General features: G+C 39.6%; 1 protein-coding gene across 2 annotated transcripts in view; it reads right to left on the bottom strand.

Annotated features, from left to right (window-relative positions):
- The window catches only part of plg (plasminogen), a 75,662-nt gene that overhangs the window by 43,426 nt on the left and 19,592 nt on the right, over positions 1-12,644 (bottom strand). The window contains exon 1 of one of the 2 annotated variants that reach the window (XM_088625096.1): positions 6,500-6,732. The exons of the other annotated variant lie outside the window; for it this stretch is intronic. Coding sequence (XP_088481222.1) covers positions 6,500-6,530 — 31 coding nt within the window. The 5' untranslated portion in view covers positions 6,531-6,732. Of the gene's footprint in view, positions 1-6,499; positions 6,733-12,644 lie in introns of those variants that run through there. 2 annotated transcript variants of the gene reach the window in all.

Below are 12,644 nucleotides of genomic sequence, written 5' to 3'. Positions count from 1 at the left end.
GTGGGCATAGCACGTCTTAATGCGTCATAATGGTCATACAGCATCATACTGCAGTTATGATAATAGTATCCGGAATCACCTTCTAAAACTGTCAGGTGGAGCTCCTAAAGCTTAACCTCTCAGATACAACATTTGAGCTATCGCCAGAAAATGCCCAGTTACGAATCTCGGTCACTGCTGAAGGACAATCTCTTTTCAATTAAGAATTTAAGTTGTACACTCTTTAGACTTTTAATAATTTTAAACTGTATATTACAGCATGTTAATCATTAAACATTAAAAAGTCAGTATATTTTATAAAAGCAATTTGCTCAGTTGTACACAACCTTTCACCTTCATCATAAATCTTTTAATTATCCAAAAATATTTTATGCATCAAAGTCTTTACGGAAGATATAACAGCAGAAATAGTTTTAATAATGAATGACCTTGGACAGGCTGTAAGCTCAAAGTATTACCTTGGTCCACTTTCTTTGTAACCATCTGCATCAGTTTAAGTGTTACAACACAAAAATACTTTATTTTTTCATTGACAAAAAGTAACACCACAGCATTTCGTTGATCTGATCACATATTTGTTTCCAATCATTCAAAGTAAGTTTTGAGAATCTCCAATTCACCATGCCTATAATGGTTTCCCGGAGATTGCTCATAAACAATATTAATTTATATTTATAATAAATAATAATTAATTTATAACATATTATATAAACTGTATATGGCTGGTATTGGTTTAAATAAAAAATACACACCAGTTATCCACTTTCTTCCTCTTTTCTTACCACCCCATCATCTCATATTGCCTGCCACCTAATCTGCTTAACCTTCTTGCTCACAGCTCCCTTGATCGCCTTCAGCAACCATCCACACCAGGCACTTTCCCTTGCAACAGAGCTCGCTGTATCACCTGCAAGTACACATCTAACACCACACTCATTCAAGGCCCCACAGGAGAATTCCGGATCACCCAGATGACATCTTGTACCTCCAGCAACCTTATTTACTGTATCTCTTGCAGTAAATGCCCAGCTATCTACATTGGGGAAACAGGAAGGAGACTCGGAGACCGCTTCAGAGAACATGTTAGGGCTGTGAAGATTAAAGATCTCTCCAAACTTTCTTAACGAGACTCCTTTTCTTCTAAATTCTCTCTATTCATTGAAGGTTTCATTTCACACCTCTCTACACCTTTTCTGACTTCACACCTCTTGATTGGCCTCTCTTTCTGTCCCCTGCTCCCGCCCCTCGCTCCTCCTCTCTCCCAGCTTTTGTTCTCCCGCTACATTACCTTTGCTTACTGCCTTGTCTTTCTCACACCTGAAGAAGGCTTCACGGCCGAAACGTGTTTTTTTTCTCCCCTTTTTTCAGCATGGAATAAACCTATTACTTGTTCCTTTGCATATAAATACATATATTTAGACCCTTTAATTAATATAGTTATTAATTTCTTTAGATATGTGATTCCACATTATATTCCCTAATAATTAAATTCTAAAAAGTATGCGTTTCTTTTACTGCGATAACGAGCGCAAGTATTCATGGAAAAGGTTAATCACTTAACTCAATTAAGTTTGAACGTTTTGTGATATTTAGAAATACCAACAATATACAGTAGTTTCGAAAATATTTATTATCAGTAATAACGACAGTAGTGGCAGTACAGTAGCAGTGTGAAATTATTCGTTGTTATTAATAAATCACTTAGCTTTAAACATGCTGTGATATTTAGAAATATCAAAAATGTCAATATAGTGTCCATAATATTTGCTATTTTCGTTTTTCAAAGAAATTTGTATTTGTTAAAAGAAAACTCATGGCAACAGCTGGGTTCAAAGCCCAGATCTCAAGTATACAAGGCACTTACCTAAGCCATTACACCACACACATAATCACAGGTCAATGAGTTAAACTGATGCAGACATTTCCAAAGAAAGAGTGCTACTGCGATAATTTGAGCTACAGTATATGAATATAACTATATCGTTATTAATTTCTTTAGAAACGCGATTCAATATTATATTCCACATTAGTCAAATTCTAAAATGTATGCTCCTCTTCTTTTTATGCTTAGCTACTAAAATTTCCCTTTAGTTGTAAAATTCCATATAAATATTCAATACTAAGTGGATTAAAACATGCACAGTAAAGAGATTCAATGATTAAATTGTTTCACTAACAACCAATGCACCACGAGTGCCCCTGTCAGTCATTTTGGAAAGCCAAATCACGTATCGTGGTACAACGCAGTGAACTGTAGGTAATTTTGTGTGGTATGGGGTTGTACCGTGCATTTTGAATGGCTGCATCTGTATGTGTGTAAGGCAGCTATGCTTACCACAGCAGCATTGTGCTGCCTGCTTTATAAGATACAGCACATACTGTGAGTCATAACAACTTATTTTTCACATGTATTGACATTTAATAACACAACATAGAATAATTATAACATTTAAGTGTTGGGAAGCTCATTTTATTTTGTAATCAGTTACAAATATCAGATTACATCCACAATCCAGATTACATAAGGGTTTCATTCCGCAATATTCTTTAAATAGAATTTTTCATAACTCAAAAGCAACTCATTCTTAGGTGTCACTTGAACACTTATAGAGAATTACCATTATTCATTTCTCATGTATTTTCCCTAGATGTCTTAGTGACTGAGGAAGGAGGGACATGAGATTGGACACCAGAGCAGAACTGCAGGCTCACTAGAGTTTATAATTTTTTAATAGCTTACAGGTGTGTGTGCTAGTCACAGAGGGAGTTAGAGAGCAAGAAAGTGAGAGAATGTAGTAAGAAGTCCAAGAAGTTTCATGAGAAAGGAGACTTTCATAGATTTCAATTATCTGGTTAAAGCAAGTCAGGTTTAAACTCTGAATGTGCAGGTTTACTACATTTTAAAAAAGGCAGGAAGGTAGCGCATTGAATCCTTTATCATTAGAAGTAAAAACCATGGCAAATGAATATTCATCTTATTTCAGTAAAATGCAATAAATTACAGTTCCTTATGGATTATAATGAGGAGGATCTGCTTTAATGCCAAAATGCAGTTAGCCATTGCAAAAGCCAGACAAGAAACCCTTGAAAGATTCAAGTGAAGTTAATTTGTAAGTATGTAATGCAATGAAAAATCTACATTTATGATATATACAGTACATACATATTGTCATTACTTAAGTGCATTACTATGGCAAGTGAAGCTCCTATTGAGGCCACTGTTTAGTTGTTCAATATTATTTTTAAGCATCAGGAATTTAAGTAATATATACAGTACATATAGCAGACAAAACACAAGATTACCATCCGAAGTGCTGACAAGTCTTCTTGACTCCCCCCAGTTTTTTCTAAGGGTTGTACAGTTTGTACTGTACCATAGTTCCAAAGAAGAAACACACAATGAATTTAAATGAATAAGGCACTTAATTTTATCCAAGAAGAAGCAGGGAGCAGAGGGGATGTCAATCAAGAGCAACCAGGTGTCACGTAGCAGTTCCTTTCGGGCCCTATGCGGACAACGCGATCCAGAATAGTGAAGATACACGAGGGAGAAAGTCATGCAGGAAAGGGTCAGGATACAGGGGGGCGTGTCCAAGGTGAACTGGTGTCCTGGGGAAGTGAGTCCAAACAAAGCCAAAGTCCAAATGGGGAATCCAAACGGGAGAGTAGAGTCCAAAGCCAGGAGATCCATCCAGGGGTTAAAACCATGAGCCGGGTCGGGACCGGCGGGGCAGGGGTTCAGGAACAGAAAGTTAAAACCATAACGGAGCCAGACACAGCAGGACCCCGGGCTCTCACAATACGGAAATCAATGAGGAACCAGGAGTGAGGTCCGCGTCTGGCTTTTAAGGGGGAATGGGAATAGGGAACAGGTGCAGACAATGGGAAGGAACAAGGAAGGGCTGAAGTGCCCTTAAGAGGAGGGGTTAGCGATCGTGACACCAGGGTCATCTTATAATAGAAGGAATCCCTGGAGGCAGGTCCTCCAAACAGGCCAGGTCCAGCATAAGATGCCTTTTAGTTAGAGGTGGGTTAACTGCACTTTCTGCTGTTTTTGTTTTGCTATGGTGTTACTCAAGTCTACTTTGAAGACAACAGTATCATCATCCTTGACCCACCTCCTAAATCCTAGGCCCAAAGGATATTGACACTTATGTTAGTTCCATCCAACCATTTTCTTACTGCTTTATCCAATACAGTGTTGTTTGCTGGAGTCTGGAATTTATTTATAACTGTACACTGATGTTGTGAAATGATTTTCTGGTAAAAATCAGCAAAAAATGTTGTGGCTTTAAAAAAGGAAGCTGAAGTCCCCAGCATCTCTCATGACCTACCTTTCATTCTTCTGCTGTGGTTTTATTTTAAACAGTGCTGGTGATTTTGGCAGATTGGGAAATTCCAACCCTATAAATTGATAGCCATCTGGTCTCCACTCAGCAAGTTCTGGTGGATACTTACACAGTAACATGCCTCAATTGTCTTAATATACTTTGACAGATATATACCCTTTCAGTAGCCAGGCTGGCTCCCCACGATTAAACACATGCAAATGTGTTCATACTTCTCCCAATAAACAACAAAATATGACGAAATATAGTTCCATATACTGTCGTTCTTGAAAATATAGATATCTACTCCAAAAACATTTTTAATCATCTGAAATGGTATAATGTTGTAATTAATATGATGATTAGTCATTTATATAAGTTATTTTACGACATTGGGAACTACACAATGTTTTAGAAAAAAATAAAACATAAAAAATTCCACAAACCCAATACCCTTGGGCACCCAATTGACTCCACTGTCCCACCACTCACATCTCAGTTTTTCCCATCAGCCTTATGAGACCACTGGTTGAAGGGCTTCCTTCAGATATTGTCATGCCCTCTGCAGCCAGAGGGCGCTCCTTCTCTGTCCTGTCCCTAGTTTCCTGCCTGCTGTCCTTCTGGTTCCTCTCTTTCCCTTGGGCTATATATTTCCGGGTCTTGCACTCTGCCCTCGCTCAGCATTGATGTTCGGATGTCCTGAGACCCGCCTCGCACCAGGTCGCCCCACGTCCGCTACCTGAGGGCGTAGGTTTCTATACGGCACTCCTGAACTCTTTGCACTAACGAGCCCGGGCCTTTTTCCCGTCTCGTCGCTACTCATATGGGTCCTTTTCCGCTGTCCTGCTCTCCACGGTTAGTCCCTTTGGACATCCGTGACAGATATTAAGGACACTAACCATACTCTCCAACAGCTGCAGTTTTAAGGGCTCTGAATGCTTCATATTCACCATGGACATCACATCCTTGTACACTGTCATTCATCACAATGATGGTCTTACAGCGTTCAAGAAAAAGCTGGACAAACGAACAGTGCTTGATCCACCAGCCCATACTCTTGTTCATCTGGTAGAACTGGTCCTCACACTGAGTTCCTTTTCTTTCAATAACCTTTTTTATCAGCAGGTTAGTGGAGTTGCCTTTGGCAACAGTATGGGACCCAGCTATGCAAATATTTTTTGTAGGGTGGGTAGAAGAATGCTTCTTTGCCTCCTATACAAGCTTTGTTCCTGACCTCTACAGGTCACAAATTGATGACTGCATCGGTGCCTAACAACCAACTAGAACATTTCCTGCATGATTTCACCAATTTCCACCCATCCCTCAAGTACTGTATAAAGTTACATATCTTCCACTATTGTTCAATTTCTGGACATAAACCTATTAACCATCCATGACTCTCAACTTCTGTCTTTTACAAACTTACTGACTCACACAGCTATCTCCTGTACAGCTCCTTTACCCCACACATACTAAAAGCTCTCTCCCTTTTTTTAGTTTCTCAGGCTCTGACGACCATGCAGTGACAACATGGACCTCCATAATCAAGCCCTCAAAATGCACTCTTTTTTCATTAACACATGATACCCGATACATGTCATTGACAGGGCCCTCACTCGAATCACAAATAGCCCTAGGATTCTGTCTATGCCTTGGACCATTAATGGCAACTTTTCAATTTTACAAGATCACCCTCTTTCCCCATTATCTCATATCGTCAATCACCTAATCTGCACAATCTTCTTGTTCACAGCTCCCTCAACCAACCACAGCTACAGTACCATCCAGGCTATTTTCCCTGCAACAGAATACACTGCATTTCCTGCAAATATATGTCCAATACAATGCACGTTCAAGGCTCCTCTCCAACTGGATCTCCCAGATGGACTTTTATATTTCCATCAACCTCATTTACAGCATCTTTTGATAGAAATACCCAGCAATTTACATACAGCTGGTGAGACATGAAGAAATCTGATTTTTCATGGAACAGGTCAGAGCTCAAAGAATATGTTACTGAGCATCAAAGATCTCCCTAAGCCAATAGTACCCAATTTCACCTTTAAAGGTCACAATCTTGCTCATCTGTCTGTGTTCTTAGGGGTTTTGGAACTCCCATTGCAAAAAAACATCTGAAACCAAAATTACACACACTTCCCCCCTTCTCTTACTAGACTCATCTTCTTCAAAAATCCTCTTCATAAATTTGCAGTCAGTTCTGTCTTCTCATCCTTTTCGTCCTGTCTCACTTGTGTCCTCTCCTCCTGGTCTTTCTGTGTTATGTTTGCAGATCCCCCTGTGTCTGTATCTGCCTCCTCCAGATCCTCTTGTGCTTCATTTATTTTTGTCTTTGAGTCATCCTGATTCCATTTGTCAAAAAACTCGGCTTTCTTTAAAACATGTCCTGGATTGCACAATGAGACAACATACAGTAAATTCTAAACTGTTGAAAATGTAAATTTTTCCAGTTTCTTAATTTTTACTAGAATGTGTCTCCTGTCTAAAACCCTGTAAATAATAAGGAAACAGAACAATATACTGTACACCTATGTACAACCTTTGTAAGGGACAACTACTCTTGTTTAACAATTATGTGATCTAACACTAACGTTCAATTACTCTTCATTGCAAAATTATAGTGACTGTTTTAAAAGATTGAAAGGTTGATGGGTCTTGTTGGATTTTGATGATGCTCTTTTCTTTCCTTAAAATGCAAGTCAGACACCTCCTCTTCAGGTTTAGAGAGACTGGAAATGGTCTACACAGAACGGCAAAACTTAGTGTAATGCAGTCTTAAAGAAGTCATGAACAGAGGAGCTATTTATGATGTGGCTTAGATTCCTTATAAAAAACTCTGCACTAAATGTTTCTTTCATTAAGGTACTTCATGGCATTAGCAACTACAGTAATATTTTGTGCATAGAATAGAAAATTGTGTTTTTATATCATTTCCTAGTCCTGAAGAGGCAAAGCGGACCTACTGTACTGTACACTTTCATGTTACCTTTCTCATGTTGTGTATTCTCTGCTGTCTTCTCCTCCATGTCTCCCTGTGTCAGTTCTGTCTTCTCATCCTTTTCGTCCTGTGTCACTTGTATCCTCTCCTCCTTGTCTTTCTGTGGTATGTTTGCAGATCCCCCTGTGTCTGTATCTGCCTCCTCCAGATCCTCTTGTGCTTCATTTATTTTTGTCTTTGAGTCATCCTGACTCCATTTGTCAAAAAACTCTGCTTTTTTTAAAACATGTCCTGGATTGCACAATGAGACAACATACAGTAAATTCTAAACTGTTGAAAATGTAAATTTTCCAGTTTCTTCATTTTTACTAGAATGTGTCTCCTGTCTAAAACCCTGTAAATAATAAGGAAAGAGAACAATATACTGTACACCTATGTACAACCTTTGTAAGAGACAACTGCTCTTGTTTAACAATCATGTGATCTAACGCTAACGTTCAATTACTATTCATCGTAAAATGATTTTCATAACCTCAATTTTGTGATTTTTGTGTTTTTGTGATTCTTGTGATTTTTGTGAGCTCGCAGAAAAGACATTTCATTGCCAGCAACTACTGCTGCACACTGTATTGTTGTGCATTTGATAAATAAACTTTGATTTTATTTTATTAGATAGTGACTGTTTTAAAAGATTGAAAGGTTGATGGGTCTTGTTGGATTTTGATGCTCTTTCTTTCCTTAAAATGCATGTCAGACACCTCCTCTTCAGGTTTAGAGAGACTGGAAGTGGTCTACACAGAAGGGCAAAACGTAGTGTAATGCAGTCTTAAAGAAGTCCTGTACAGAGGAGCTATTAGGATGTGGCTTAAATTCCTTATAAAAAACTCTGCACTAAATGTTTCTTTCATTAAGGTACTTCATGGCATTAGCAACTACAGTAATATTTTGTGCATAGAATAGAAAATTGTGCTTTTATATCATTTCCTAGTCCTGAAGAGGCAAAGCGGACCTACTGTACTGTACACTTTCATGTTACCTTTCTCATGTTGTGTATTCTCTGCTGTCTTCTCCTCCACGTCTCCCTGTGTCAGTTCTGTCTTCTCATCCTTTTCGTCCTGTGTCACTTGTATCCTCTCCTCCTTGTCTTTCTGTGGTATGTTTGCAGATCCCCCTGTGTCTGTATCTGCCTCCTCCAGATCCTCTTGTGCTTCATTTATTTTTGTCTTTGAGTCATCCAGATTCCATTTGTCAAAAAACTCTGCTTTCTTTAAAACATGTCCTGGATTGCACAATGAGACAACATACAGTAAATTCTAAACTCTTGAAAATGTAAATTTTCCAGTTTCTTCATTTTTACTATAATGTGTCTCCTGTCTAAAACCCTGAAAACAGTAAAAAGAACAATATACTGTACACCTATGTACAACCTTTGTAAGGGACAACTGCTCTTGTTTAACAATCATGTGATCTAACGCTAATGTTCAATTACTCTTCATCGTAAAATGATTTTCAGAACCTCAATTTTGTGATTTTTGTGTTTTTGTGATTCTTGTGATTTTTGTGAGCTCGCAGAAAAGACATTTCATTGCCAGCAACTACTGCTGCACGCTGTATTGTTGTGCATTTGATAAATAAACTTTGATTTTATTTTATTAGATAGTGACTGTTTTAAAAGATTGAAAGGTTGATGGGTCTTGTTGGATTTTGATGCTCTTTTCTTTCCTTAAAATGCATGTCAGACACCTCCTCTTCAGGTTTAGAGAGTGGTCTACACAGAAGGGCAAAACGCAGTGTAATGCAGTCTTAAAGAAGTCATGTACAGAGGAGCTATTAGGATGTGGCTTTTTCATTAAGGTACTTCATGGAATTTGCAAAAGAGTGATATTTTGTGCCTAGAATAGGACATTGTGTTTTCATATTATTTCCTAGACCTGCAGAGGCAAAGCAGACCTACTATACACCTTCATGTTACCTTTCTCATGTTGTGCAGCTAGACATAATAGGCTTGGTGACTGCATGGGGATTTCTATATCCAGAGACAGTCAAAATTATTTCTCCAGTGATTCCTGATTAATTTGCAGAGGGCTCTTATTCACTTTCCCCTCTTGTGTCAAAGGAGTATAGCAGTGTTCACTGTATAATCTGCTTTCATCAGTTCAAAATCATACCTTGTTTTTCCACTTCATCATGTTATTACTACATCACCTTTAACAGTCATTTCAGATCATGTCCAGATTGCAAAACTCTACAATAATCTGTGGTGTACACTCAAATGGAGAGATTAAGCATTTAATTCCCATCCTGTTGGCTTGTCACTATGCCTATGGACATTTTCTTAATATATGAATTCATTTTTTAAACCAAAACTAATGATGGAATACAAAATAAGCACATTTACAGTATATACGGTGGGTATATAAAGTCACCACCCCCTTTCAAACTGTTCACCTTTTGTTGCCCTAAAGCCCAAAAAGAAGACAAATAAAATCAGACTTTTCCAGTTTTATTTACAAATTCTACCTTGCAACATCCTGAAAAATTTCTGAAAAAAAATAACTGGGTTGGATAAAAGAACACCCCCCTGAGTTAATACTCGTTGGAAGCATCTCTTGCTTGAATTACAGCCTAGAGTCTGTTTAGATACATCTCTACCAACTTTGCCCACCTAGAAGGAGGAATATATGCCCATTCATCCTTACAGAATTGTTCAAATTCATTCAAACTGTGTGGTGACCTCTGTTGGACTGCCCTCTTCAAGTCATTCCAAAGATTTTCGATGGGATTTAGGTCGGGGTTCTGACTAGGCCACTTAAGGATATTCACCTTCCTGTCCTTCAGCCACTGTACGGTTGCTTTGGCAGTGTGCTTTGGGTCACTGTCATGTTGAAAGATTAATGATCTTCCCACTTTCAACTTCCTGGCTGAGGGCTGCAGGTTTTATTCAAGAATTTTTCTGTATTTTGCACCATCCATCTTCCCTTCTATCCTGACAGGTGCCCAGTCCCAGCTGAAGTGAAACAACCCAATAAGAGGATGCTGCCACCACCATGCTTTACTATAGGAATGGTGTTCTTTGGATGGAAAGATACTGTATATTGGCTTTTCGCCAGCCGTACCATTTTGCATTCTGGCGAACAAGTTCAATTTTGGTCTCATCTGACCACAGCACCTTTTGCCACATGGTCACAGAATCTTTAAGGGGCTTTTTAGCAAAACATAAATGTGACTTGATGTAGCTTTATTTAAGGAGTGGCTTTTTTCTTGCCACTCTCCCATGCAGGCCAGATTTTTGGAGAGCTTTTGCCATTTTTGTCACATGCACATAATGACCAGTCTTTGCCATAAAGGCTTGCAGCTCGTTTAAATTTGCTATCGGCCTCTTGGTAGCCTCTCAGATCAGTCTCTTTCTTGCTCAGTCATCCAGTTTGGAGGAACGGCCTGATCTATGCAAGGTCTGGGAGTTGCCTTATGCCTTCCATTTTTTAATGATCTTGGTCTTGACTGTGCTACATGGGATACTTAAAGCCTTTGAAATATTTTTATACCCATCTCCTGACTTGTGCCTTTCTTCAACTTTATCTCAAAGTTATTTTGAAAGCACCTTTTTGCCCATAGGTGTCACGATCGTAAACCCCTCCTCTTAAGGGCGCTCCAGCCCTTCCTTGTTTTTTACTCATCTCCCGCACCTGCTCCCTGTTCCAGCCCCCTTTTCAGTTCCCCCTTAAAAGCCAGATGCTAACGCTATTCTGGGCTCTGCGAGTCCAGGACCTGGAAGCGCCTGGTGCCGTTAAGGTTTTAGTTCCTGTTCCCATGCCGGATCTGACCTGCTTCTTGTTTTTAAATCTTGTTTGTCTGGGATGGACCGCCCGGTTTTGGACTTTTGCCTCTGCTTGGATTACCCCTTGGACTTTCTTCTGGATTGTTTGCCTCGGCTACACCTCCCCTGAACACCAGCACACCATGGACACGTCCCCCTGTTTTCATTCCTGACTCCTGCATACCTTTTTTCCCCGTGTTTCTTCGGTCTACCCCGAATTGTGTCGTCTGCATAGGGTCCAGGAAAGAAAGCTTCCTGACAATAGTGGATTCTTTGCTTTGAAATGCATTTCCAAGCAGTGGAATCCTCTCGAAGCAGCTGCTTTTTATTCTAAAATAATCAAAATCACCACAAGTGGTGACAGGTGGGAGGCAATAAGTTTGTTGTGTGATCTGTAGGGTGATTGGTTATACCTGAGCAAGTTCACCAATGCAATTGTAAGGGGGGTGTTCACTTATCCAAATAAGGTATTTCACTGTTGTAATTGTCACGATTGCTAACCCCTCCTCTTAAGGGCGCTCCAGCCCTTCCTTGTTATGCACCATTGTCTGCACCTGGTCCCTAATCCCGCTCCCCCTTAAAAGCCAGACGTGGACCTTACTCCTGGTTCCTCATTGATTTCCACATCGTGAGAGCCCGGGGTCTTGCTGCGTCTGGCTCCATTATGCTTTTATCTTCCTAGTTCCTAGTTCCTAGTTCTCCTTGCCGGTTCTGACCCGGTTCCTGTTTCCCCCCCACCGGATGGATCGCCTGGTTATGGACTTCAGCCCTTGTTTTTGATTTCCCATTTGGATTTCCAACATGGATTGTTCGCCTGGATTCACTTCCCCTGGACACCTGCACTGCATGGACATGCCCCCTGTCTCCAGACCCTTTTCCTGCATGACCGTTTTTCCCCTTGTGTCTTCACTATTCTGGATCATGTCGTCCGCATAGGGCCCGGAAAGAACTGTACGTGACAGTAATATTAATTAATTTTCAGAATGTTTTAGAATTATATTTTCACTTGGCTAATGTGGGTTACTGTGTGTAAATAAAAATGGAATACCCCTAATTTAATTTGTTTTTATTTTCAGAGTGTCATACAACAAAAGGTACAAAATTTGAAAAGGGGTGGTGACTTTCTATACCCACTGTAGGAGGGGATGAACAGAGTGGTAGATACTATACAGCAGTTTGAGGTACAGCTGAGGTACAGCTACTGAAAGGAAATGCAGGAAAGAAACACTTGTCCATTTGTTAATGACTGCATTCTTTTTTCAAGAACCTAGGGTGATAATCCTGGAATATGGAATGTTAAAATTCCTAACCATCACAAAACATCACAAAACTGTAAAATGCCTCCCTGGGGCCAGAGTTTCTGACATTGAGGCAAAAATATACAAATTTTCCAGCAATGAGGTCTCCACCTCGGTTGTTCACGCTGGAACTAATGATAAAAAGTACCAACAATCCGTGGTGTTAAAGAGCAACTTCATTTCTATGCACAAAAGAGCACAAAGAAAATGTCAGAATTTAATTGTATCTGGTCCCTTACCGATCC

The sequence above is a fragment of the Lepisosteus platostomus genome, chromosome 3 (assembly GCF_059453375.1).
Source record: "Lepisosteus platostomus isolate fLepPlt1 chromosome 3, fLepPlt1.hap1, whole genome shotgun sequence".
Taxonomy (NCBI): Eukaryota; Metazoa; Chordata; class Actinopteri; order Semionotiformes; family Lepisosteidae; genus Lepisosteus; species Lepisosteus platostomus.
Note: the sequence above shows the minus strand (reverse complement) of the source record. Positions and strands in the feature narration are given on the sequence as shown.